Source organism: Eptatretus burgeri, chromosome 6 (genome assembly GCF_056783735.1).
Source record: "Eptatretus burgeri isolate ZD-2024b chromosome 6, Ebu_testis_v1, whole genome shotgun sequence".
Classification (NCBI taxonomy): domain Eukaryota; kingdom Metazoa; phylum Chordata; class Myxini; order Myxiniformes; family Myxinidae; genus Eptatretus; species Eptatretus burgeri.
Genome location: NC_140966.1, coordinates 99,693,314 through 99,718,313, shown reverse-complemented (window position 1 = coordinate 99,718,313; position 25,000 = coordinate 99,693,314). Strand labels below are relative to the sequence as shown.

Below are 25,000 nucleotides of genomic sequence, written 5' to 3'. Positions count from 1 at the left end.
CCACAATTTTGTTCTTCCCTATCCCGCCCCTATTGTCTCCTGCCTTGTGATGTGTTTCTGTGTATTCGCTTACTTGAGCCTCGACATGGTATACAAAAAAAATGCTCTCACTTCATCAATTAAACACAGGTGGCCAGCATAATATACATAAATCGACACTTTCCATGCTCTTCCAGCTTCTATGGCTCGAAGAGCATTGGAAGAGTTGAGATCATATGTGTGTGTGTGTGTGTGTGTGTGTGTGTGTGTGTGTGTGTGTGTGTGTGTGTGTGTGTATATATATATATATATATATATATATATATATATATATATATATATATATATATATATATATATATATATATATATATATATATATATATATATATATATATATATATATACAGCTGATTGGTTGGTTTGGAGAAGAACATGTTTGAAGAAATTTGCTAAGTTGGCTATGTTAACCTACTTTAATCATGTGACCAGAACGGGCTTGGCAATTCCTGTTGCCAGTGAGGAGAGGAACGTTGCTGCCAAATTTCAGCCAGATCGGCCCAGCGATTTGGCTTGAGGAGTCAAAAAAGGAGATGGACGGATGGTGTGCAATGACAACACTTTATCTGGAATTTAAATTCCAGATAAGCTAAATATGGGAAGAGCCTGGGTGTATTGAATTAAGGAAAATTGACTGCAAATTTTAAAGGAATTTGCTTCGGAATGAAGGAATTGTATACAATTGTAATTTGAAGGAAAGAAAGAAGAAATGCCGGAAAAACAATATCCCTCCACACCCCTTCCTGTAGAAGGAGAGGAGGCATAAATGGTGGACGAAATTGATGCAAAATAAATTCTACCCTATTAACCCTCCCCAAGCCTAGCTCTTTCAAAATCCCTAGTTTTTCCTGCTTAAGAGTTTGCTTTTGTGTCCACCTTACCCCTCATTCTTCCCCACTTCCCATAGTTCTCCAAGTCCCCCTCTATTTTGTCCTTCAACCCTGCTGTCAACGTGTTTTCTCCCTCTCTTTCAACTGTCCTTTTGTTCTTTTACATCCTGATCTGTTATATGTTCTCGCTCCTCCACAAACCTTGACTTTGTGCACAAAAAATGAGGAATGATGTCGGTTTGTTGCAAAAATGCTAAAATTAACACCTCATCTGGCTTCAAGAGCTTGAATTCCCATCCCCGGCCTGTCCACCTCGCCATGTCCTGGCTCGTAGACTCAGTGAGGATCTCCAAAAGAAACTGCCACAGTTGTATAGGACCTCCTCCTGAAATGCACAAAACACACTTTTACTCCTCATGAAATGATCTAAATTTTATATAAAAGAGGGGCGAAGAAAAAATTGAATTAAAATAGCGTTGCAGAAAAGCTCAGTTGATAACTTGTTCATCACTGCGCTGAATAGTCTGCATTTGATCACCGATGGGTCAGACTAAGTTAACACCGCTATACTGGATTTATGCTAAAATTGAATTAAAATAGGGTTGCAGGAAAGCTCAGTTGATAACTTGTTCATCACTGCGCTGAATAGTCTGCATTTGATTACCGATGGGTCAGCCTAAGTTAACGCCGCTATACTGGATTTATGCTCCATGGGGCCTTGCACTTTAGAGCAAAATAACCTTCTGTTGGGGGCATAAAGCCACCTATCTCGTCTTCAATTCGATTGTGGATGTTAACGAATTCCCATGGTATCTTTCATAAATAGTAGGCCAGCATGTGTTGGCACTTTAACCAGAACCTCTGTTTATGGTCCACTGTTTAATCTGCACTACCTGAACCAGCTAGGAGTGCTGTGTTGTGGATAATGGCATGGGCATTACAGAGCAAATGCCATCCTGGGTCGAAACTCTATTGTATTTTCTTGAAACGAGCCCAAAACAAATTACGGTCATAGTCAATCATGCTGTGTACATACCCCCATCAGCCTTCGAGTCTACAGCCCTGCTTTAGTTCACCTGTGTAAGTAGAGAGAGACGTTGCTGACACGATTGGCCCCGTTGTATGTTCTCCAACCTGAGAAGCTGTATTTCCTTGTGCATCACTCTGCTGATCATCCACTGTTGTTATTAATCCACCCTGCTGCAAAATCTCAGCTTTGACATCTCCAGCGGTCAAAATATTTTGGGAGAATTGAGGAGCTGGTGAGAAGTGGAAATAGAGATTATGAAGGATGAGTTAATCATGAAAACACTAGAGTGAAGTCAATGGTGCACCAACGCAAATCCCCATACTTCTCACCAAAAGCAAAGTTGAAATGTGGCAAAACGTTGCACCAGGAATGACCCAAAAACACATTTTGAGTTAAAAAAATTTCTGGTTTTGATCCATGACCCCACAACCTGAAGCATGAACCAAAGGTGAAATTAAAAAAAAATTGTTACATATGTCATGTGTCCCCCAATGTTGATTGCATAGACAAAGTCTCGTTTAAAAATGTGCCCACAATTGCATTTTTTGGTTTAACATTTTTTGGACGGACACTCAGATAAACAGAGCTGAATATAATATCGCCCCATTTTCTTCAAAAAGCGTGGGGATAACAAGAATGCAAATCTTCATCGAAGGTGCAGCACCCACCAATCCCCTCCCAAGCTGCACGTTAAAAATGGGATGTGTAGATTTTTTATATACATATACTTATATCTGTACTAACAATTGTCAATGTGTGTATCAGTATGTGTGTCTCGTCCATAACTCCAAAACCATGAAACCTAGCAGCCTGAAACTTTGCAGGCATACCAAGGGACGGCCAAGGGAGTGCATGAGTGAAAATTGGGTGTCTGGGTTAATTAAAACACCCCCTTTGAAGATAATTAACGGCCTTATTTAATTATATACTTCATCAGGCGCATCCTCAGCCACCTCGCTCGATGGGGTCGTAAGGCGCACCCTGGGTTACCTCGCCAGGGTCTGAAGCCGCCATGTTTTGTTTGGTCTGCTCATCCATGCCTTGACTTGGAACAGGCCGCAAAGATTTCTTCTCAATAAAGTGTTTTTTTTTCACTTTGCTCTTTCATATTATCGAATGCCTGATCATCAGAGCAACGAATCACTGGGTACATTGCGATGCTTATAAACCCCCGGAAGTGTCAGCGTCCGAGGCTACATTTCATTTCTGCACATGCCATAACCTTGAAAATCTCTTAAACTAAGCTGAGTTCCAAAATATAAGCTCCAGAATTGAACTTAGCAACAGTTCTGACTGCTTTGTAAAAAGTGTTAATTTGCCCTATTTTGACGTATTTGATATTTCAGGCATCTCCAGGAGGTGTGTGTTTTATATAACGGTTCTATGATTGCTAATCCCGTGCCAAGCGAGCCGTTCACTATCAACCGTTTTGTTGGAGTGCTCAAGCCACTTAGTGCGAATATTGTAGAGCGCTCACTGTCAGTGAATACTGTACAGGGTGTTCCATGGGGTATAAGGTGAGAAGGGAAGGGAAAAAGGTTTGTTTTGTTTTTTTTGTTGCACTTTTTTACATTTTAAGACATGGAACAGAGGGTGTAATTGGGGGTGATAGAAGGGGGGTGGGAGGAAAAGGGGAGAAAATTAAAACTGATTGCAATAAGGATAAAATACAAATAAACATGATCTTGCACATCGAGACGGGAAGGCCTCAGTGAAACCAGAAATGACAAGACCGACGAAAACTCACCAAATAGCATAAATTTTGAAAAAAACCGAACTAGGAACACACAGTAAACATGGAGACAACAAAATTAAGTTAAAACAGTTAAAACGTGACAAACAACAACCAGAAACTTATCTATCTATAATTCCAGCAGTGTGTGTGTGTGTGTGTGTGTGTGTGTGTGTGTGTGTGTGTGTGTGTGTGTGTGTGTGTGTGTGTGTGTGTGTGTGTGTGTGTGTGTGTGTGTCTTTGACCGCTGTTTCTCGACAACCACTGGTCCGATCTCATTGAAACTTGCCAGATATATTGCTGGGGACCTGAGTAAGTGCCTTTTCAAGGTTTGATATTAATCGGACAAGTGCTTCCCAAGTTATGGCCATTTATTTACCAAACCAATGACAAGACACGTTGTTGCATGGGCGTGGCCGATGGGGAAGGGATGCTCAGCCGCGTTCGCCATTACAGGTTACAACGTTCGGACTTCCGGAGAGTGATGACCGTGTATTCTAATAATTTCTCGATTTCTTATGCGCATTTATAGATAAACACAATGCCCCAAGTTATGATCGTTTTCATATTAGACGGTGCATAAAGTTCGGTAACATCAGAGTGCTGGTGTGCTCCGAACCAGGAGGTAAATTTTTTTTCTCTCTTCTCTTTTTGTTTTTCCTTGCCACGACATTGCGAAAAGGTAAAATACTTTGGCGCGAATTGAATAATTGGGTATTAAAACTAAATTGCGAATAATCGTAACTGCGAATAATATGCCAACTTCCGGGCCACGCACGTGCGGGCACGCGAGAGCGAAGAAACGGCCTGTGTGGTTGTTGTTTGTTGCTCGCGGTTTGAATATTTATTTATTTATTATTATTATTATTTTTTTTATGGGCACATACTAGTCTTTAAGAAAGTTGGCAGAGAGACCCTTGGAGAGAACCAACCATTGCCTCAAACACCGGAACCGGCAGAAGTTATGACCGGATGGTGGGTTTCTCAGCACATAACCAGATGGTGGTTATCTCCACACATGTCCGAATGGTGGTTATCTCGGCACGTATCCAAACGGTAATTATCTCCGCATGTATCCGGACAGTGGTTATGTCCAGATGGTGGTTATCTTGACACATGTCTGGATGGTGGTTATTTCTGGATGGACCCTCTCCTCACACTGCTTTACCTTGTCCTCCCCTCATGCTGCCTTCCCTTTCTCTCCCCTCATGCTGCCTTCGCTTGCTCTCCCCTCATGCCGCCGTCCCTTTGTTCTCCCTTCAGGCTGCCTTTCCCTCCCCTCACACTTCTTTCGCCTCCCTTCACGCTGACTTCCCTTACCCCACCCCTCCTCACTCCCCCACACCTCATTGTTCCCCCTCCCTCCTCCCTCCCCCCCCCCTCCTCCGTCTCCCTACCTCCTCACTCCTCCAACCCTCTCCCTCTCCCCCCTTTTTTATCCCCTCCCCCCCTTAGTATACCTGTCATGCAGGTGGAGGTTATCTCCAGACGGGGTTATCTCTGGCGTTTCTGGACAGTGGTGATCTCCGGACTGCCTTACCTGAACCGCCCCGAACACTGCCGTCCCTTGCCTTCCCCTCACGCTCCTTTCCCTTGCCCTCCTATCATGCCTTCACCTTCCCTCACACTTCTTTCCCCTCCCTTCACGCTGCCTTCCCTGACCCGACCCCTCCTCACTCCCACAACCCACCTCGCTCCCACCCTCCTTCCTCGCTCCCCCACCCCTCCTCGGTCTCCCTACCTCCTCACTCCTCCACCCCTCTCTCTCTCCCCACTCTATTCCCCTTCCCCCCTTCAGTATAACGGTCATCCGGATGGTGGTTATGTGTGGACGGACCCTCCTCTCACACTGCCTTTCACCTGACCTCATGCTGCCTTCATTTGACACATCTGGAAAATGATTATGCCCAGACAGTGGTTATCTCCGCACATATCTGGATGGTGATTATCTCCACACGTATCCAGATGGTGGGTATCTCTGTATGTGCTCGGATGGTGGTCGTCTAAACATGTCTGGATGGTGGTTATCTCCATACATGTCTGAATGGTGGTTCTCTCCGGGCTTGCCCAGATGGTAATTATCTCCGCACGTATCCGGGCGGTGATGCTCTCTCCACGTGTCTGGACAGTGGTTATCTCAATACGTGTCTGGACCGTGTTATCTCTGGATGGTGGTTATCTCCACATGTATCCGGACTGTGGTTATCTCCACACGTGTCTGGACGGTGATTATCTCCATACATGTCCGGATGGTGGTTATCTCCAGACATGTCCGGATGGTGGTTATCTCCAGACATGTCCGGATGGTGGTTATCTCGACACATGTCCGGATGGTGGTTATGTCCGGACGGACCCTCTCCTCACACTGCTTTCCCTTGCCCTCTACTGCCCTCCCTTCATGCTGCCTTCTCTTGCCCTCCCCTCATGCCACCGTCCCTTTGCCATCCCCTCATGCTGCCTTCCCTTCCCCAACGCCTTCTCACTCCCCCACACTTCCTCGCTCCCCCTTCCTTCCTCACTCACCCCTCTTTTTATCCCCCCCCACTCTTCATATACCTGTCATCCGGACGGTGGTTATCTCCATACTTGTCTAGACGGTGGTTATCTCCGGATCTGTCCAGATGGTGGTTACGTCTGGATGGACCCTCCCCTCATGCTCCCTTCCCTTAATGTATCTGGATAGTGGTTATGCTCGAACAGTAGTTACCTCTGCATGCATCCGGATGGTTGTTTTTGCCACATCTATCCAGATGGTGGTCATCTCTGCATAGTGCTTATCTCCACACGTGTCTGGATGGTGGTTATCTCCACACGTGTCTGGATGGTGGTTATCTCCACACGTGTCTGGATGGTGGTTATCTCCATACGTGTCTGAACGGTGATAATCTCCGGATGTGTCTGAACAGTGGTTATGTCTGGACAGTGGTTATGTACATACGGTACCTCCCCTCATGCTGCTTTCCCTTGCCCTCCCCTAATGCTGCTTTACCTTGCCCTCCCCTCATGCTGCCTTCCCTTGCCCTCCGTCACGCTGCTTTCCCTTGCCTTCCTATCAGACTGCCTTTCCTTGCCCTCCCCTCACACTTCCTTCCCTTGCCCTCCCCCATCCTCCTCTCATGTGCCTTCCCTTGCCCTCCCCAGCCCTCCCCTCATGCTGCCTCCCCTTGCCCTCCCCTCATGCTGCTTTCCCTTGCCCTCCCCTCATGCTGCTTTCCCTTTCCCTCCCCTCATGCTGCCTTCCCTTGCCCTCCCCTCATGCTGCTTTCCTTTGCCTTCCTCTCAGACTGCCTTTCCTTGCCCTCCCCTCACACTGCCTTCCCTTGCCCTCCCCCATCCTCCCCTCATGTGGCTTCCCTTACCCTCCCCAGCCCTCCCCTCATGCAGCCTTCCCTTGCCCTCCCTTCATGCTGCTTTCCCTTGCCTTCTCTCATTCTGCCTTCCTTTGCCCTCCCCCACCCTCCCCTCATGCTGCCTTCCCTTGCCCTCCCCTCATGCTGCTTTCTCTTGCTCTCCCCTCATGCCGCCGTCCCTTTGTTCTCCCTTCAGGCTGCCTTTCCCTCCCCTCACACTTCTTTCGCTTCCCTTGATGCTGCCTTCCCTGACCCCACCCCTCGTCACTCCCCCACACCTCATTGTTCCCACTCCTTCATTGCTCCCCCACCCCTACTCAGTCTCGCTACCTCCTCACTCTTCCAACCCTCTCCCTCTCCCCCCTTTTTATCCCCTCCCCCCCTTTAGTATACCTGTCATGCAGGTGGAGGTTATCTCCAGACGGGGTTATCTCCGGCGTTTCTGGACAGTGGTGATCTCCGGACTGCCTTACCTTACCCGCCCCTAACACTGCCTTCCCTTGCCCTCCCCTCACGCTCCTTTCCCTTGCCCTCCTATCATGCCTTCACCTTCCCTCACACTTCTTTCCCCTCCCTTCACGCTGCCTTCCCTGACCCGACCCCTCCTCACTCCTACAACCCTCCGCGCTCCCCCCTCCTTCCTCGCTCCCCCCCCCCCTCGCTCCCCCACCCCTCCTCGGTCTCCCTACCTCCTCACTCCTCCACCCCTCTCTCTCTCCCCACTCTATTCCCCCTCCCCCTTCAGTATAACGGTCATCCGGATGGTGGTTATGTGTGGACGGACCCTCCTCTCACACTGCCTTACCTTGCCCTCACCTCATGCTGCCTTCATTTGACACTTCTGGAAAGTGATTATGCCCGAACAGTGGTTTATTTCCGCACATATCTGGATGGTGATTATCTCCACACGTATCCAGATGGTGGGTATCTCTGTATGTGCTTGGATGGTGGTCGTCTCCACATGTCTGGATGGTGGTTATCTCCATACATGTCTGAATGGTGGTTCTCTCCGGGCTTGCCCAGATGGTAATTATCTCCGCACGTATCCGGGCAGTGATGCTCTCTCCACGTGTCTGGACAGTGGTTATCTCCATACGTGTCTGGACGGTGTTATCTCTGGATGGTGGTTATCTCCACATGTATCCGGACTGTGGTTATCTCCACGTGTCTGGACAGTGATTATCTCCAGACATGTCCGGATGGTGGTTATCTCCAGACATGTCCGGATGGTGGTTATCTCCAGACATGTCCGGATGGTGGTTATGTCCGGACGGACCCTCTCCTCACACTGCTTTCCCTTGCCCTCTACTGCCCTCCCTTCATGCTGCCTTCTCTTGCCCTCCCCTCACCCCACCGTCCCTTTGCCATCCCCTCATGCTGCGTTCCCTTCCCCAACTCCTTCTCACTCCCCCACACCTCCTCGCTCCCCCTTCCTTCCTCACTCACCCCTCTTTTTATCCCCCCCCTCTTCATATACCTGTCATCCGGACGGTGGTTATCTCCGTACGTGTCCAGACGGTGGTTATCTCCGGATCTGTCCAGATGGTGGTTATGTCTGGATGGACCCTCCCCTCATGCTGCCTTCCCTTAATGTATCTGGATAGTGGTTATGCTCAGACAGTAGTTATCTCTGCATGCATCCGGATAGTGGTTTTCGCCACATCTATCCAGATGGTGGTCATCTCCGCATAGTGCTTATCTCCACATGTGTCTGGAAGGTGGTTATCTCCACACGTGTCTGGATGGTGGTTATCTCCACACGTGTCTGGATGGTGGTTATCTCCGTACGTGTCTGAATGGTGATAATCTCCGGATGTGTCTGAACAGTGGTTATCTCCGGATATGTCTGGACAGTGGTTATATCCAGACGTGTCTGGACAGTGGTTATGTCCGTACGGTACCTCCCCTCATGCTGCTTTCCCTTGCCCTCCCCTCATGCTGCCTTCCCTTGCCCTCTCCTCATGCTGCTTTCCTTTGCCTTCCTATCAGACTTCCTTTCCTTGCCCTCCCCCCATTCCTCCCCTCATGTGGCTTCCCTTGCCCTCCCCAGCCCTCCTCTCATGCAGCCTTCCCTTTCCCTCCCTTCATGCTGCTTTCCCTTGCCTTCTCTCATACTGCCTTCCTTTGCCCTCCCCCACCCTCCTCTCATGCTGCCTTCCCTTGCCTTCCCCTCATACTGCCTTCCCTTGCCCTCCCCTCTCACTACCTTCCCTTCCCCAACCCTTCCTCACTCCCCACCCTTCCTCGCTCCCCCCTCCTTCCTCACTCCCCAACCCTCCTCGGTCTCCCTCCCTCCTCTCTCTCCCCTGACCTGAAACTTCCTCCCCCTTCTTACTCCCCACCTCCCTGCTCCCCCCCCTCCTCTTAATATTCCCGTCAGCGAAGTGAGGGGTTATATTTGCTCGTATCTAATATTTAAATGTCTTTATAACCACTCACTGACATAAATATTTTTCCTGGTGGGTTAGACAGTTTGTTTCCCTAGTGATGTAACACAGTCACAATTCCAGGGCAAAAATCACAACACTGTCCGTAAACAAAAATATGTATACAGCAAAGTAACTCAATGCAACATCACTTGCTCAAGGGGGAAGGGGGGGGTTATGTGACCAATGATAATGGCTCCTCATGTGATTTTGCCTGAGTGAGATCATTCGCCAAGGGAGCGGGGCTTTCTTTGTTTTATCATGGTGCCATTAAAGTGTCTGTGTCGCTTTTTGTTGCTTACAGACTTTGTGCAGTCGTAAAACGTCGAAATATTCTTCTTCGCGGACAGTATATAGTGGTAGGGTGAAGCCATTAAACAATCATAAACAGGCACATATTCTTCATTTCATCATCTATGGAAAGCTTCTTAAATGCCTGTTGTACTGTTCTGTTCTGTACTCTAATGTACTGTGTTTATCCTGATGCGTTGATTAGCCATTTCCTTTCACATATGTATCAAGGGTACAAGATGGCCTCTCCGTAAAGAATTTAAAGTCGGCCAGGACCATGACTTTAATGTGATCTGATATCATTACCTCCGCCACCGAAGGTGAAGGAGCTTATGTTTTCACCGCCTTTTGGCTCTTTGGTACTTGCAAAATCAAAGATTTTTCAAGTATATTCGTCAGTCGATTTTGTTATCCTGTCTCTTTGTTTGTCTGTCTGTCTGTCTGTCTGTCTGTCTTTCTGTCTGTTTATCGCCCACAGGTCACAATTTTAAACCGATCTTCACGAAACTTCATCACATGGTAGAGTTTGTGATAAGGAAGAAGCCTATCGTTTTTGAGGTCAAAAGGTCAACATAAGCCCAATGTCAACAACTTGGTTTATTTCTAAAATTCTCAATTTTCATCCGATTGACTTGAAATTTGAAAAGTATTTATATTTCAGGGCACTGAATTCAACCAACCAATTACTTTTGAGGTCAACATCGACCAAAAGGTCAACATAGGCACAAGGTCAACAACTAAGGTGAGATTTCTAAAATCCTCAATTTTTATCTGATTGACTTGAAATTTGAAGACTGTTAATATTTCAGGTCACTGAATTCAACCACCAATTATTTTTGAGGTCAACATAGGCCAAAAGGTCAACAGGCCGGATTTCTAAAATTGTCAATTTTCATCCGATTCACTTGAAATTTTAAGAGGATTTGCGTATTTGGTCATTGAATTCAATCACCCATTATTTTTGAGGTCAAATTTCTTTTATGGATTTTACAAGTGTCGTACTCTGCATGACGTCTTTTTCTTGTTTGTTTGTTTGTGTGCAGGATGTGTCAAAAATCTGTGGACGAATTTGGTGGACATGGGTGTGTGATCGGGATGAATTGATTCCATTTTGGTGAAGATCTGAATCCAGATGCGGATACGAGAATGTTTTTAACTTTGAAAGTGATTCTTCACCATTGAGAGATGGGGCCAACAATGATATATAGCATGATATTTCAAAAATGTCTTCAGCCTGATATGTTCTGCTGGATCAGGCATTGTGTGGCAGAGATATGCGCTCTACCGAGTGCCCTTCTGGTTTTTATTGAGTTGGGTTGGAAGTGAAATTCTCCCCAATTTTTCCATTGCTCATTGCTAATCATTTTAAATCTTTTAAAAGTCACCACCTTAGTTGAAATTGAGTTTTGCAAGTCGCTGTTCAAGTTTTCTGTCATACCCAGCGGTTTGGCTGGTAGATTATGCTTCTGGTGTTACCTGAGTGAGTATGACGTTGCACCTCTGGTAGAATATGCATCTGGTGTTCACCAGCAGAAACCACATCTGATTCTTGCTTGACTGTAAGTTATTTCATTTAGTAAACTCTGATTTATTGATTATAGATGCATCTTATACCACATATGGGCACCAATTCCGAGATAATATCTGGAAAAAAACCCCAACAATTCTCCAACATTTATGTTGAGGTTCTTGACCTCTAAGATATTATCCCACCAGGTTATAGCATGTAGTAAAAATGGTATTACCTAAGTGAACATTTGAAGATGCTGTGTCCACAAAGTTGTCCTGCAAAACAGGACTCGACATAGATATATCTTCACTCTTCATCAGGTTACTGAAAGATTCTGTATGAAAATAAAAGAAGGGGGAAAAATAAAAAAGAGGCAAAAGGAAAAACAAAATGCAAATTTGTTTTTTTGGAATGAGATGCAAGACTGACAGAAGTGTATTTTCTTCTTTCAGCCTGTTTCATTACACTTCCACCAATTCCTTTTTTGGTGGGGGAGGGGAGGGGGGCGATGGGTGGTACTTGGCATACTCATCACCCCTTCCAAGTGCGGGTTGGCGAGAAAGTTCTGGCTGCCAGTGATAACTCACCGACTCTTCATTAAAAGATACCGTGGGGTATACCAAAAGATACCATCCACCAACTAATGCCAACAGAAGTGATACCCAGCTCAACGTCCATCCGAGGGACGGCGGACTTTGTGATGCAACCTCCTGCCTCTGAAGTCCTGATCTGATGGTTTGTAATTGGGCCGAGAATCACACCCAGACTGGGCAGCTCATAAGCAAGTGAGTCACCACTGTAACATCCTGTCCATAAGAGTACAGTACAACACAAAATAGATGCGAGGAGTTGTGTATTCTTCACTGTTATGGGAAGGAGGCTTTGTAGTCCACATTTTACAGAAAATTGACTTTTTTTAGAGATATCGATGGCATTGTGACCACATTTCACTTTGTTTAATGTATATACCCCTAAGTCCACCCACTTCCTCTTCCAAATCGTTGCATGAAAATGAGTGAAGAGGTAGTTACCATGACAGTAGAAAGACTCAGAATGCCTGTGAAACGCTTCATTTCTTTGATTTGTTTCCGTTGATTCTGTAAGCAAAGTGAAAATGTTTCATTTCATGGTATAAATTTATTTGACCAAACAACAGAGACATGACAATAAACAATCATTTGGTTGGAAGAATGCACCTATGTGGATCAAAAAAGGAGAACAGGAAAGTGTGACGGGTAGTGGTAAAATTAAGTAAAGGAAGGAAAGTTTTGGGATTTAGGGAGGATGGGAAAGAAAGAGGAGAAGAGCTCGAGAGATCAGAGTAAAGAGAAGAAAGGGAAGAGGGATTTGTAGGTTCGGCCATTATTTATGCTGAAAGTATATGAAGAATACCCTGAAGTGCGACAAAAAAATAGTTTTATGTCATAAATTAGAAGTCATAACAAGATTGTGATTACATTTAGTTGTTTATTTTGAAATTGGTTGCTCATCCTTCATGGTGTGAGAGTTAAATAAAATAAAAGTGGGAGGCGCTGAAATAATTTCTGACATCTTACAAAAAAAATTCATACTCACTCACATCATTAAAAAAAAGGAAATTTCTTTGGTAATTGACCATTCATATCAAATAGGCCGGGGGGCAGTGGGACCTACCTTGCACCCCCCCCTCGCCCCCCTGCGACAATTTTTCACTGATACCACAGTGTTCATATATATCCCAAGTATCAGAAAAAAGATTTCCCAGAAAAATAACTCATTTGCACTACGCTTTATTCAGCTGTTTCCATGGCAACCAATTAAAAATAGACAAATCTCACAAAGATCGGCAAAATGTCAATATCTCTGTCAAATATAAACATAAAATCACAAAATTGGTGTCACATTAAAACTTATACATTTACGTATTAACATATATTTTGTTTATGCTAATTAGCTCATTTGCATATGAATTTAATTTGACTTAAAGACAATAATTCCCACAAAAATGCAAGAATTTCCATTTTCTTTCCTTGTAATTACCACACATGTCAGTTTTTTTGTCAAAAAAAAAACATTACTTCAGTATTGTCAGATACAAGCCAGGTTGGCAAAAAAATTTTAAATTTTTTTAAATTTTTTAAAGTAGGCTAATTAGCATAAAATACAAAGCACAATGAATCGTTCGAAAATCATGCGAAATCAGATTAATCAATAGAATTAATTACCTTGACCTGATAAAATACATAACTTCGACTTATGATGTCTGTTGGTGTTTAAGGGAAACATAACTATTTTCTGTTTGAGTAAAAGTAGTGGAAATAATTTTAAATGCATTGATATGCCAATTAGGATCCGCCATTATGGAAATTCTAATTTTCGTAAATATCTCAACTTCTGGTACATGGAAATTTGTAAATGAGGAATCTACACATATGTTTGGAGGGTCAAGGAATAAGGTGAACATATTTCCTTTGTTGTCAGAGATGTAGAATAATGTTTGGATAGCTTAATTACATGCAAAAATGGAAACAGCTTAATAAAGCAGAGTGCAAATGAGTTATTCTTCTGGGCACATCTTTTTTTCTGATACTTGGGATATATATGAACACTGTGGTATCGGTGAAAAATTGTCGCGGGGGGTGCAAGGTAGGTCCCACTGGCCCCCGGCCTAAAATCTATACTGTAAAACACCGTATTCGAAACTGTCATTCCTTAGTTTTGATTGAATTTATCGTTTGTCATTTGTATTGCTAGTCCATAGGCATACCAATACAAGCCTCGGCTTCTGAATTTGCCTCCATATTTGCCTCTATATGTGTTATTCTGATTGTATCCTTCTGAGTGTCCTTGCTGTTATTTCTGACTATTCTATCTTTGTCGATACTATAAAATAGACTATGCCTCTCCAGGGGAGAGTAAAGATGGGACAGATTTGGAGAGGGGAGGTTGAAGCTTTGGGTCGGGGGGGGGGAGTTGTCAGAATCGCAAGTTCACTATGAATTTACTCACAATAAATAATATAGTGTGTGTGTGTGTGTGTGTGTGTGTGTGTGTGTCACTGTGTTGGGAGGTGGGGGGGTGATGCAATCACCTTACAGGTAATGTGCAAGTCAACCCAAACACAACAGAGCACTCTCATGGCATCAGAATAAATAATAAATAAAACTGCTGTAATTGATGGATTTTAAGAAAAAAAGTAGAGATACACTCATTTGTGGGACGATGTGCAAGATTATTCATACTGAATACTGTAGTCAAAAACAAATCATTTTCAGGAGTGATTTTCAGGTTGCTCAGTGGAAGAGACACTGATAGAAAAATAGCAAACGAGAACGACAACCTTCGATGTCACAAAATCGCCAGATATGCCTCCACCCACATTGTTACATTATACATACTTGTACCAAATTTGATTTAAATCCCTGAACCCAGATTTAAAATACAAAATAATTCTGGTTGCCAGACCACGCATCCAATCAGGTTGAAATTTACATCATATATTCCACATGTCTACTCAATCATAACTGTGATGTTTCACATAAATTGATGATGCAGTTCAAGCGAAAGATTTTTTTAAAATAATTTTGTTCAAACCAATATGGCTGCCAGACCATGTGACCTATTATTTATTCATGAACACGCTGATATCCCCAAGGCTTGGGGAACATGTAAGTGAAGTTTCCCCTCGATCTGTCAAGCCGTTCTGCAGAAGATTTTAAAACGTTTATTCTTCATAAAAATCATAGCTGCCAAACCATGTGACCTATGACATCATAGGTGGAGAGCTTTTGGCTTCTCGTGGATAGGCAATCATACTTGGAAAGCTTTGCCTCGATTTGTTCAGCCATTACGGAGAAGATTTTTTGAAGGTTTTATGTTAAAAACATCATAGCTGCCAAACCACGTGATCGATGACGTCATCAATTGTTTTGCCAATTACAATTTAGCCATAGATGACCCTCAAGATTTTTCATACTGAACGGATAAAGCATTAGACATATGAAATTATGACGTCATAAGGAAGTCACATATTACATCATCAAAAAAGTTACCCTTCTTTCCCACGGGGAGTACTTCACATATGCGAAGTTTCAAATTTTTTTCATGGAGCGGTTTCGGTGATAGAGGTCCAAAGTTTTTCCTTTTTTCCAACATGGCTGTCACACCACATGAACTATGACCTCATAGTTATCACAGAAACATTCCACATGAGTAGTCGCATCAATGGTGAAACTTTAGTGAAATTTCTATGGTGAAAAAAATACAACATGTCTCCCCGCTTTGATAGCACACCGCTTTGATCGGACACCTGACCCACGACTTTCTCTTTATCAAATCACATTCAGAATGGGTGGCTGATTACATCTTTGGAGTTTCATGTTGATCGGATAAGGCTTTTTGTCCAACATGGCTGCGAGACCATGTGACCAATGATGTTGAAATATTCAACTAATATTACCCATGCCAAGTCGATTGTATTAAAAAAAAATTGTTTCTCTGAAACCGTTTAACCCATCAATACGAGACTTTGCAGTTATGATCCACTGCCTTGATGCATGCATTTGACTTAAAATGACATCATTACTCATGTGGTGTGGTTTCAAGCAAAATATTTTTTAAAATTGTATTTTGGAAACTGCGACAGCAATAGATGCGAAACTTTGCATTTGTAATTTACTGCCATTGCTCCATGTGATGTAACATGTTTCATATTGATCTGTTAAGCGTTTTTGAAAAAAAAGGCTTTTTAATCTTTGCTTTTCAAATTAATATGGCTGCCAAACCATATGACCAATGGAATTGAAAATTTGGAATTTGCCCAAAATTTGGTACAGGATCACAAATGTGAAGTTTCGTTTTGATTGGATAAGGTTCATTTTTCTATCCAATATAGCTGCCACACCATGTGACCTATGGTGCCATCATTTCCACACTGTGTGCAGGTGTATGGTTTAATGACACTTGGTAAATTTCGCTTCGATCGGATAAGCGGTTCCAGAGAAAACATTATTTAATATTTTTCTTCAATCCAATATGGCTGCCAAGCAACATGACAACAATTATTCTTTATCTTCCTAATATCCACAAGTCATGGGGAACGTGTCTGTGAAGTTTCCCCTCAATATGTCCAGCTGTTCTGGAGAAGATTTCTGAAGTTTTGAGAGTAAATCCAAGATGGCTGCCAGACCATGTGACCTACAATGTCATCGTTATCAAACTTTATTCAACATGGAGAGTCGATCGTTTTTTGTGCAGTTTCACTTCGATCTGTAAAGTGGTTCTGGAGAAGAAGATTTATTTCCTTTTTTTTAATATGGCTGCCAAACCACATGACAGATGATGTCAATAATTTTTTCTGAGTTGAAATATTTCCCTCGATGAATCTCACAAATTTTCATACTGATCGAATGCAGCGTTCCACTTGTCGAATTTTGACCGGGATAACACTTCACCAAATATGTCATAGTCAAATCGCTCTTATTCCCCATGCAGAGCAGTTGCCAAGTGTCAAGTTTCATTTTTTTCCATATTGCAGTCTAGGAGATACAGAGGTCCAAAATTTTGATGTTTTTCCAACATGGCTGCCACCCCATGTGACGTATGACGTCTTCATTATCATTAAAAATTTTACATGATGAGTGGCTTCAATGGTCAAATTTTTTTGTCAATCAGATAAGCGGTTGTAGAGAAAACAGAGAAAATTTGCATGTATGTACAGACGGACGGACGGCCAACCGGGAAACATAATGCCACCGGCGAGATCATCACCGGAGGCATAAAATACCTTTATGCAGCAGCTGTAGGTGTTCCCATAGGATCTCTCCAGCAACAGGAGGAAAGATTTCCATAAAACAGAACCGCCCTAAAGCAAGCAATTCCTCCCCTGATCTCACAAGGCCCTTTTTTCCATACTCTCCAAAGCATAGATGTGAGCTCTGCTCCATTTCATTCAAAATGCAGGACAAGCTAAACTCATTTGCTGCCCAATACAACCACAGAGAAACATGTTCGGGAGCCCAGGAGACAGGATCTAAGGAAGAGAATGGAAAATAGGAAATTGTGTTGATACACAACTTACATTCTGTAAAACCAATTGTTAACTGCTTCGGTTGATTTGTAACTTGATTCCATATTGGAGACTTCCAATAATGCAGTTATGTTTTGTTTCAAAGGACTCCTTAATATATTTAAACACAAACACACATAACCAGTAAAGTAACAAGTACCCCTGTCACTATAGTGTCTTTAAGATAAAATAAAAAATTCATTAAAAGACTAAAATTGACCGATCACAAGAAGTCATGCCAAAACAACCCCAGTTGCCTTGATCAAAGCATCAGCAGAAACAGAAATAAGCTTTTTTTAATCTCGACTTTCCAAAAAACTCAAAAAAGCTAAAACCCTTTATTCGTTTTTGTTTTTTTTAAACAAAAACTTTCCTACACTATTTGTTATCTTATATAAACAAACTAGTATGGATCGGCTCGCGAAGCTCACCTCTCCACACATCGTTACAGAGATTGACGTCACAGATTTGCTGGGTTGTCATGATTTACACCAGTCATAATTACAGACATTTCTTTTGTCCAAATTTATTTGTAATATTGGTGATATTATATTTATTGTAATTTATTTGTAATATAAAAAGGTCCAAGTGGTCTGAAGCTCTTCATGGTGAAGGGTCAAAGCTGTCTAATCTGCCTTAATGGTGTAAGGGGTCTAAATGGACTTGAATGGTGGTAAAAAGGTTATAAAAGGTCTAAACTCTAAACGGTGAAGGGATCTAAAGGTGTCAAGTGCCTAAAGAGTCTGAAAGGGAAAAGGGGCTTAATGGCTCTTCATGGATTTTTGGGGGTATTTTGGGTCTTTTTGGGGTTTTTAGGGGTCTTCAACAGTCGAGGGGGTCTCAGCAGTCTAAAGCGTCAAAAGGTACCATCCAATAGTACGTAATTAATAGACCTATGTGTTGTCTGAAACCAACCTTCAAGCAGTACGTAATTAATAGGCATATAGTCACACGGTTTCATGGACGGCTTCACGGATGGCTTCACGGACGGCTTCACGGCTGCACGGACGGCTTCACAGATAAACCGTATACAATGTAGATGATGAGGTCATAAACCAGAAATGCACTAATTTTGGCAGAGGCAGATGTTTGAAATTCTGATGTTTTCTAAGTAGTTTCATTGGATTGAATAACCGACTGAACTGGGTTTGGAAGAGCAATACAAAGCAATGTCTGAACTCACCAGATGGTATGCTGTAATCTTTCATCTCTTGATAGAATCCAGAAAAGGTTTGGCGGAGTGCGAAGGAGAGGACGCGGGAACTTCCAGGCGTGAGCAGAGGCAGATCTGGATGGAGTAAAATGTGTGAGACAGCAGCGAAATTAGTTCAGTGATCTTGGTGAAATGAATTTTGTCGAACTGTATTTTCGAACAAGTCACTCAAAGAGATTATTGGGGTCACATGGAACAAAATGTATGGTTTTCTTCAGGTCCAAAACAATTTAGAATGTCAGAAGCATATGTGCAATACCTCTGCAACAAGTTGCTACATCTGCAAAATACATTATATGATCACAATGAGAAAAACTCTTTTCAGTGATGAAGTAAGGAATCACAATATCATGGCAGGAAAGCCGAGAGGTACGCATACTCTCTCTGTGTAGCCTGGATTCAAATCTGGACCCAGCTCTAAACTGTCATCCCAGTGTTTCACAGGCAGAGTGATTCATCAATGTTTGTGTCATCTTTTGAATGAAGGCTAAACTGAATGTCACATCTCCTGGAATCCCTCAACCCCTCACCCTCTCAACCCTTCCTCACCCTCTCAACCCTTCCTCACCCTTCCACCTCTCTCTCTCTCTCTCTCTCTCTATCTCTATCTCTATCTCTATCTCTATCTCTATCTCTATCTCTATCTCTATCTCTATCTCTATCTCTATCTCTATCTCTATCTCTAATCTCCATCTCCAATCTCCAATCTCCAATCTCCAATCTCCAATCTCCAATCTCCAATCTCCAATCTCCAATCTCCAATCTCCACTCTCCACTCTCCACGGACATTTGCGTCTCCTGTCCTGAAACTATCCTTTCTTCATTCTGAAAAGTCTTTCAAAGGAATTTTCCTTCCATTGATTTCAAACTTCACAACAACAATCATTCTGGAGAAGTTTATTACCTTCGATTATTGTTGGCACTTCCTGCAGCCTCATTTCTTGAGGAAGGGGTGCAGGTCGCCACTGAAAACAAAAAAAGAGGCATTTAATGAATTAATTTTTATTTTATTTGAAATGCTCCATTACATTATACTTTGAAGAAGCTACCACTTGGAATGAATTTGTTTATCCTAAATCCTGATCTCTCTTTCAAAATACAAAGCAAAGTGAAAATTGTCATCCACAGAAATTATGTACTTGGAAATGTTGATCAAATAATCACTACAAAAGATTTTTTTAGTTATTATTATCATTTCAAAAAATCTGCAGTGCCTGCCAACAACAGGAGAATCCATCTAATTTGAACCTATTCAATATTGAATCATATCAATGATTTAAATATGCAAATTATTTGAACCATATGAAATTGTGGTCCCTAAAGGACAGCACATTTGAAAGCTTGTTAAAAAAAAAAGCTGGATATTAGGAGAACCTCGAAAAGGTGCAAAAGCAACAAGAACAAATGTCAAATCGGATCTAGCCAGAGAGCTTCCTTTTATTATTTGGATGACAGCCATCAAAAAAATGGCCAAAAACTTTGGCTGGAACTCGAAATTTTAATAACAACTTAGTATTCGGTATTAGTGGGCATTTTGGGCTAACAGCATGCCCTAGAGGTATGCACACATAAGCTGTCTAGCCTGGGTTTGAATCCTGACCCACCTATAAACATCCCGGTGTTTCACAGGCAGGGTGATCCTCAATGTGTGTGTCATCCCTCGGATGGATGCAAAACTGGGTGTCCCATCTGCCGGCATTCGTTGGTGGACGTTAAAGACCCCACGGTTTACTTCGTGAAGAGTAGGTGAGCTATCGCTGGCATCAGGACCAAATTACAAATTCCTGTCCTAACCAACAGAGGGCACTACATCAGCGGTACAGCCGTGCCCTTGGCCAATGGTGCTGTCCTGCAGCCTTGTGCTGCACACAAATTAACGATTGGGCATTTTGCAGAACAATGGATGAATGAACAAACTAACTTGTCAACATCTTTTGGGCTCCATGCAACAGAGTGCGAGGGCAATGATGAAAGTTTTCCAATTGGATTTTAGTTGCAGATTCTGAAGTGATCTTGGCATTATTTATCCATTAATTAATCCATCCATACAAATAAGCATGTGTGTTTGTCAGTGTGTGTCTCTTCCATAACTCCAAAACGATAAAACCGAGCAGCCTGAAACTTTGCATGCATACTAAGGGAACACCAAGGAAGTGCACGAGTGAAAATTGGGTGTTTAGATCAATTAAAACACCCCTTTTGGAGATAATTAACGGCCTTATTTAATTACAGCCTTTATCACACGCATCCTAGGCCCCCTCGTTTGATGGGGACTTAAGGCGTATCCTGGGCTATCTCGCTGGGGTCTGAAACCGCCATGTTTTTTGGCCTGCTCAACCATGCCTTGACTTGGAACAGGCCGCAACAATTTCTTAACGATAAAGTTTTTTTTGTCCTCTTTCCTCACTCATATTATCTAATTCCTGATCATCACACATACGAATCACTGGATACATTGCAATGCTTATAAATGCCCGGAGACACCAACGTTTGTGTCTTTATTTCATTTCTGCACATGCCATAACCTCGATAATTTCTTCAACAAAGCCAAATTACAAAATTTAAGCTCCAGAATTGAAGTTAGCAGCAGTTCCGACTCCTAAACAAAGGGGGCAATACCATGGGTGCTCACCTGGTAGCGACTGCATGAGATTACCAGGCAACCACTGGTAGGTATGGATGACCAACAAAATTTGTAATGGACAAGAAAGTAAATAACTGGGTTTTTTATGCCGTGAACAAACAAACTTTAGTAAATCATGGGTGATAAAGGTTCTGGTCAAGTTTCATCAAAATGGTGTATGTGGTTTCAGAGAAGAAAGCAAATACATATTTGGGAGGGCAACCATCCCCCCTCTCCCTTTCCCCATATAACCCCTTTGACCCCAATTTTTTAATGTTGTGAACAAACATTTGTACATCAGGGGTGAGAAAGGTTGTGGTCAACTTTCATAAGAATTGCATGTGTAGTTTCTGAGAAGAAAGGAAATACCTATTTTGGGGGACAACCCCCAGAGATACCCTTCGGGCCCGAATTTTTTTTTTTTAATGCCATGAACAAACTTTGGTACATACACGGTGATGAACATTGTGGATCATTGCTTGCCAAGCATGATGCATCATTGCTTGCCAAGCCATCGTTCCTTATCAATCATTTCATTGGAGTGCTTCCTTGAGTGCTTAAGCCACTTGTCGAATGCTCTGCAATATTTGCACTGTCACTGAATACTTTATATCGATCAACTTGAGCAAAGTACAAGGGCCACTCGCTGCACTGGCCACGTGTTGCTCTGTGGTGCAACAGGCTGTACCTGGCTCAGTGAAAATGTGACATATTATTTTCCACCATGTTTCCCCTTTTTGTACGATCTGCCATTACATGACCCATCTCTTTGGCATCAATAAATATAAGTAAATCTTAAACGCTTCATTTGTGAAAGTTTCTTCGACCGTTTCGTGGAGTGCTTGGTGATGCCACTTGGCATGCATTCTTCTCACTTCAATGGCGATACCATGGTTCGATACCGGAGGTAGGAAGGGAAAATGTATTACGTGATCACAATGAGTAAAAAATGTTTTCAGTTGTTATGAAGTTATGAATTGCCACATCACGGCAGGAAAATTGAGAGGTATGCGTGCATGCTCGAAGCTGTATAGCCTGGGTTTGAATCCCGACCCAGCTATAAACTGTCATCCTGGTGTTTCACAGGCAGGGTGATTGATCAATGTTTGTGCCGTGAAACTGGACATCATATCTGCCAGAATCCTCCCCTCCATTCCTATCTCTCTCTCTCTCTCTCTCTCTCTCTCTCTCTCTCTCTCTCTCTCTCTCTCTCTCTCTCTCTCTCTCTCTCTCTCTCTCTCTCTCTCTCTCCCTCTCTCTCTCCCTCTCTCCCTCTCTCCCTCTCTCCCTCTCTCCCTCTCTCCCTCTCTCCCTCTCTCCCTCTCTCCCTCTCTCCCTCTCTCCCTCTCTCCCTCTCTCCCTCTCTCCCTCTCTCCCTCTCTCCCTCTCTCCCTCTCTCCCTCTCTCCCTCTCTCTCCCTCTCTCCCTCTCTCCCTCTCTCCCTCTCTCCCTCTCTCCCTCTCTCTCCCTCTCTCCCTCTCTCCCTCTCTCCCTCTCTCCCTCTCTCCCTCTCTCCCTCTCTCCCTCTCTCCCTCTCTCCCTCTCTCTCCCTCTCTCTCCCTCTCTCCCTCTCTCCCTCTCTCCCTCTCTCCCTCTCTCCCTCTCTCCCTCTCTCCCTCTCTCCCTCTCTCCCTCTCTCCCTCTCTCCCTCTCTCCCTCTCTCCCTCTCTCCCTCTCTCCCTCTCTCCCTCTCTCCCTCCCTACACCCCTCACTCACCCCCCCTCCTCTCTCTGTCTCCAAACATATCTGGACGGTGGTTATGCCCGGATGGTGGTGATCTCTGTACATATCCAAACAGTGGTTATGTCTGGATGGACCCTCCCCTCACAATGACTTCCCTTGCCTTCCCCTCACACTGCCTTCCCTTTCCCTCCCCTCATGCTACCTTCCCTTTCCCTCCCCTCACACTGCCTTCCCTTTCCCTCCCCTCACGCTGCCTTCCCTTTCCCTCCCCTCATGCTGCCTTCCCTCACCCTCCCCTCATGCTGCCTTCCCTTGCCCTCCCCTCATGCTGCCTTCCCTTGCCCTCTCCTCACGCAGCCTTCCCTTGCCCTCCCCTCATGCTGCCTTCCCTTCCCACACCCCTCCTCACTCCCCCATACTCTGTCACTTCCCCACTCCTCCTCACTCGCCCCTCCCCTCTCACTGCCCTGCCACTCCTCGCTTCCCCATCCTTCCTTGCTTCCCCATCCCTCCTCAGTCTCACTCCCTCCCCTCACCCTACCCCCTCTCTCCCTCCTCTGTTCTTCTTCTCCTCTTTACTCCCCCCCCCCAACTTAATATATCCCCGTCAGTGAAGCGAGGAGTTGTATTTGCTAGTGCAGTTTAAAATGCCATCTGAATACGCCATAGCCTGAAGGTATGTAGTGGGTTTGAAATGCTCCTGTGCTTTAAACCTCTAATCTAAGGAGATCATCAAATTAATCATATGTCTTCATATCCAGTGAGCAAAGCATAATTAATTTTTGCAATGTGTTAAATGAGACCATTATAATAAAATATAAAAAGGTGCATACAAAAGGATATGTGGGAGAAGTGATAATGAAGGAAGTTTTTGAGGATAAGGAAGAAACAGGAGGAGCTTGGAATGAAACAGGAGTAAAGGCAAGAAATGAAAGCAAGATGAATGGAACCTCAGGGATCAAGATCAAAAATTGTGCAATTTTTCCATGTAGATGGCACTTGGATTTTCAACAGATGGAATGACTTTGAACACCTGTGACTATATCTGTAGTAATGTGACCTCCATTTATTTGCAGGTGTCGACCCTTTCAGGGAGCATTTTGGAAACTTACAACATATTTACAGGTCCATAACAATGAGTATATCAATAATTGTGTCCTTAGAGGGTGAATTGGAAATCAACACAGGTAGGAATTCCCTGCATATACTGTATATCTGCATCAGTTTAATTCAAAACTGCATGGAAAAAGAGGAGGCAGAAGTCAGAAGTGTTCAAAGTCACCAATTCTGGTCGTTAGAATAAAATAAAAAACACAAACCTTTTGAGTGAATTTTGGAAAGTCATAGTTCCTGAAGTTTACTTCCTCCATCTTCTTTCACTAAAAAAAAAATACATAAATACATATTAAACTTTTCTCAAAAAAAATATTGCGAGAATAGATCAGACAACCACAACTAGTGAGAATTTTCATACTCTGGATCAAATTTGAAACCTTTGTTCATAAGATCACCAATACTACATTCTTTAGGATAACATTTGAGGTCGTGCAATGTTCTTACGCAATCAGAGGCGTTAGAAAAAACTTTTTTCCAGGTGTAAGAGCCTTGAAAATAAATAAAGTACATCAATAATTATATCACTTCCAAATAAGATGATTACGAATTAATCATTTAATTCTAATTTCTGTGTTTACAAAATATAAGAAAATCTCTTGTTCGACAACCAAACAGAACAACTCTTCAAGGGAAGCAGACATTTTCAGCATCAGTCTTGCACAAATGTTTCTCCTTTGAAGTTGGAATACAATGGAATAACAAGTTTTATGAATATACATATACAGGGTGGCCTGAAAGTCACTTTACCCCTTCCCAGTGAAGTGTTGTTCTTGAACTCTTTTAATATACAGGTTTTATTGTACAGTACTTACGATAATTAATTTGTCATTGTATCTGTATGTGCTCCATCATTCTTCTGAGTCAGTGTTTCCGCATACCATAGCGGGCGAGGGGGCGAGGGCAGAGGGGAAGCGGCGGAAGGAAGTGCAAGAAATTTATCAGGGGTAAAGTATATATATATATATATATATATATATATATATATATATATATATATATATATATATATATATACATACATATATAGTGTTACGGCTGTGGAAATTCGCAATACACCATAAAGGGTCCCTAGATCAGTTATGATGCTAAGTTTATTTGCAGATAGTTACC

The 25,000-nt window shown here is 43.2% G+C and overlaps 1 protein-coding gene and 1 long non-coding RNA gene across 7 annotated transcripts in view; one reads left to right on the top strand and one right to left on the bottom strand.

Annotated features, from left to right (window-relative positions):
• The window catches only part of LOC147025448 (uncharacterized), a 30,558-nt gene extending 19,108 nt beyond the window's left edge, over positions 1 to 11,450 (top strand). Inside the window, exons 2-3 of the long non-coding RNA XR_015059534.1 lie at positions 10,360 to 10,440; positions 10,742 to 11,450. This is a non-coding gene — a long non-coding RNA (uncharacterized LOC147025448). The remainder of the gene's footprint in view (positions 1 to 10,359; positions 10,441 to 10,741) is intronic.
• The window catches only part of LOC147025447 (protein C-ets-1-like), a 64,539-nt gene that overhangs the window by 20,594 nt on the left and 18,945 nt on the right, over positions 1 to 25,000 (bottom strand). For 5 of the 6 annotated variants that reach the window (XR_015059532.1, XM_085886444.1, XM_085886440.1 and 2 more), the window contains exons 2-9: positions 24,094 to 24,153; positions 19,372 to 19,432; positions 18,438 to 18,542; positions 16,973 to 17,218; positions 12,240 to 12,305; positions 11,444 to 11,542; positions 1,946 to 2,128; positions 1,136 to 1,254 (exon numbers count right to left, since the gene is read on the bottom strand). Coding sequence is in view for 5 of the 6 variants with exons in the window: in XM_085886444.1 (XP_085742570.1) it covers positions 1,136 to 1,254; positions 1,946 to 2,128; positions 11,444 to 11,542; positions 12,240 to 12,305; positions 16,973 to 17,218; positions 18,438 to 18,542; positions 19,372 to 19,432; positions 24,094 to 24,144 (930 nt within the window). In the remaining variant the exon portion in view is untranslated. Of the gene's footprint in view, positions 1 to 1,135; positions 1,255 to 1,945; positions 2,129 to 11,443; positions 11,543 to 12,239; positions 12,306 to 16,972; positions 17,219 to 18,437; positions 18,543 to 19,371; positions 19,433 to 24,093; positions 24,155 to 25,000 lie in introns of all 6 variants that reach the window. The other variant, XM_085886441.1, reaches the window with a different exon arrangement.